General features: G+C 48.6%; 1 protein-coding gene across 1 annotated transcript in view; it reads right to left on the bottom strand.

Moving 5' to 3' along the window:
* Positions 1–2,139: 2,139 nt before the first annotated feature.
* Positions 2,140–3,487, bottom strand: part of LOC104530898 (potassium voltage-gated channel subfamily A member 3) — a 1,648-nt gene continuing 300 nt past the window's right edge. Inside the window, 1 exon segment of the mRNA XM_029086907.1 lies at positions 2,140–3,487. This exon segment is cut by the window's right edge and continues 75 nt beyond it. Within this exon segment, the coding sequence (XP_028942740.1) occupies positions 2,140–3,487 (1,348 nt within the window).

Below are 3,487 nucleotides of genomic sequence, written 5' to 3'. Positions count from 1 at the left end.
GGCTGGATGAGGCTTTGAGCAACCTGGTCTAGTGGAAGGTGTCCCTGCTGATGGCAGGGGGGTTGGGACTGGATGAGCTTGAAGGTCCCTTCCAACCCAAACCAGTCTATGATTCTATGATTAAATCCAGCTGTCAAAAAAAAGGAGCAGGATTTTCTTCCTAAAAAACCCATCCTTTTTCCTTCAAAAAGCCAAGTGAAAAGCAAATATAAGCAGAGGAGCTATATGATGTCATCCCACTTTACCTAATGTGCACAAACATAGCCAAGAGCAGCAGGATAAGCTGAAAAATAAGACTAAATAGTGGAAAACACAAGGTTTGTCCCCTAAAAAAGCAATATTGCCTTATGACGCATTAAACTCTACCCCGTGCAAAGCTCACCTGATCCCATCAGATGTCCCGTGGCCCCTGGTGCACACGTACAGATGAAGCCGGTGTATTTTTTTTCTGGTGAGGGTTTTGGTTACTTTTCAATCCTCACTCTTTATAGACATGTCCCCCTTGTTTCAAAAAGCTGCTGGGGTTTTTTTTCAACCACCTTTTCCCACTGGTTTTTGGGGGAAACCGCCGGGTTTCACGTGGCGTAGGGGGAGCGCGGGGTCGATGTCGGTGGAGCGGGAGCTCGTGTTTGTAGGATGAGAGATTCCATCCCCAAATGTCACTGCCAAGGGGTGAGGTGGGGGGTGCTTATTGCGATTTACTCAGCACAAGGGAAGCGGCGGCAGGGATGTGATCCAAGAAGGGGATGCCAGGATGGGGTCACATAGCGGGGTAGAGTCGCTGTGTCCTGCGGGATAACGGGGCTGGAACCATCTGGAAAGGTTTGATGGGTTTTTTTTTTTGTAGGAAGAGCGAGGACCGAGGGGGATGGGAGAAGGGATGCCATGACAACCTTTGGGGGTTTCCCAGGAAACCAGAGTCACCATGGCAACTGCATCACTCCGGTCCGAATTAGTGACTTCCGCTGGAAGGCGTGTTCACCACTTTAATCTTCTTGTGATAAGCGGCTGCATCGCTCCCAAACACATTGGAATTTTTTTGGTTTTTTTAAAAAGAAGGAAGAAATATCCCTTTGTCTCCAGCTGGGTGGGTTTGAGGCAGCACAGCCCTGGCCAGGAACCCATCATAGATCCTGCATCCCTCAGTCCACGCTGGCATCACTCCCCATACACCTGAAACCATTTCATTTCGCCTCCCTCTTCCCCGCACACAGACCCGTTGCACGGCCACAGATTTGATGTTGGATGAAATAATGTTGTAGGGTTACAGGGGAAGAGAATTAAGAATAAAAAACAACAGCTTTTTTTTTCCCCCCTTATTTATGGTTGGACTTGATGATCTTATAGATCTTTTCCAACCTTAATGACTCTATGATTTAAAGCAGCGCTGATTGCACTCGGTCTCTGACCAGATTAGAATTTTATAAATTATCTAATGGGGGGGAAAAAAAGGGGGAATCAGTGCTGTGCCCGTCATGGCACACCACATGTTTCAATATTAAGCATCATTTAACAATGTGGTAACAGAGACTCGCTGCAAAATTAAATGCTTGTTTCCTCCCAACCCCCTTCCAATACGCTCTGCAACATGGTTTTCCTGGCTTCCCCACCCAAGCCGGGGTTGTTAATCCAACAAGTGAGTTTATGAGATGGAAGGGAAATGGGCTACACGCTGCCTTTAGACAAGGGGGAGGAGGGGGGGAAATTCAGGAGCAAAGCAAGAGGTCCCCAAAAACAAGAAAAGCAAAGCCACCCCCGCAACACGTTGCAGAACAAACACCTGTTTGGATGGTGAGTGTGTTTTGTCTTCATCTTCCTGCTCTTTACCTGTGGGTCATCCTCTGCTTCGGAGAATTTTAAATCCTTTTTGTTTTGTTTTGTTTTGAGATCTTTAGAAAGGAAGGAGCTAAAAAAAGAAACATATAAAAACGAGGGCACACACAGACCGACGATGGTGTATGTTCCACACAACACCGAGTACACAGTCACTTTGCTTTATTATTGTTATTATTATTATTATTATTATTATTATTATTTTTTACCGTGTCCTCAGATTTTGTTGCTGTTTGGTTGGTTTGGTTGGTTTTTGGTTGGGTTGTTTTTTTTTTTAATTATTATTTGTTCATTTGGGGGTTTTTTTTAAACATCCGTAAAGATCTTTTTGATGTTCACACAGTTGGGATTGTTTGTGGTTGTGCAGTTGCCTGTTTTAAAGGCAGCCTGTTTGAATGCACTGTGGTTGATTCCTCCTTCCTCGATCACCATGTACTCGGATTTGCTGAGGGTGGAATTGCTGCGAGCCTTCCTCATCTCCTCGCTGGACGAGAGGTGCTGGCAGCTCCCGACATGCATGTATTGGGCTTGTTCCTCACCTTCTGTCTCCCGATGGTAGAAATAGTTGAAATTAGAGACTATCACGGGCACAGGGAGAGCGATGGTCAGCACCCCCGCGATGGCACAGAGAGACCCCACAATCTTGCCCCCAATAGTGATGGGGTGCATGTCCCCGTAACCCACTGTGGTCATGGTCACCACTGCCCACCAAAAAGCATCAGGGATGCTACTGAAACCTGAACTGGGGTCATCGGCTTCTGCGAAATAGACGGCGCTGGAGAAGAGGATGACGCCGATGAAGAGGAAGAAGATGAGCAGACCCAGCTCCCGCATGCTGGCCTTGAGGGTCTGCCCCAGGATCTGCAGCCCCTTGGAGTGCCGGGAGAGTTTGAAGATACGGAAGACTCTGACCAGTCGGATAACTCTGAGGATGGCCAAGGACATGGCTTGCTGGCCATTGCCTTGCCTCTCAGCCAGCTCAGTGCCCAGCGTGATGAAGTAGGGAATGATGGCCACAATGTCAATGATGTTCATAATGTTCTTGGAGAAGGTGGCCTTGCTGGGGCAGGCAAAGAAGCGGACCAGCAGCTCGAAGGAGAACCAGATGATGCATAAAGTCTCCACTACAAAGAAAGGGTCAGTGAAGGATGACACCATGGAAGCAGCTGAGGATGAAGAATTGGTGAAGACATCAGGTGGGAGAGGGCCACCACCAGTCCCAAAGGTTCCCCCAGTTCCCTCATAGTCGTGATCATCCCTGAATTCAGGCAGGGTCTCCAGACAGAAGATGACAATAGAAATAAGGATGACCAGGACAGAGACTATGGCAATACCTCGGGCTGGCCCAGAACTCTCGGGGTACTCGAAGAGGAGCCACACTTGACGTTGAAACTCCTTGTCGGGAAGTGGCCGCTGCTCCTCCCGAATGAAACCCTCATCCTCCCGAAACTTCTCCATGGCCTCCTCTCCCAGCTGGTAGAAGCGTATCTCCTCAGAGAAGATATCAATGGGGACATTGACAGGTCGCCGGATGCGCCCACCTGACTGGTAGTAGTAGAGGATGGCGTCGAAGCTGGGACGGTTACGGTCAAAAAAATACTCGTTGCGGAGGGGGTCGAAGTAACGCATCCTCTTGCGGGGGTCCCCCAGCAGC

The sequence above is a fragment of the Antrostomus carolinensis genome, unplaced genomic scaffold (assembly GCF_000700745.2).
Source record: "Antrostomus carolinensis isolate BGI_N321 unplaced genomic scaffold, ASM70074v2 scaffold46069, whole genome shotgun sequence".
In the NCBI taxonomy this organism is placed as follows: Eukaryota; Metazoa; Chordata; class Aves; order Caprimulgiformes; family Caprimulgidae; genus Antrostomus; species Antrostomus carolinensis.
The sequence above is the reverse complement of the archived record's forward strand: the minus strand, read 5'-3'. Positions and strand labels throughout refer to the sequence as shown.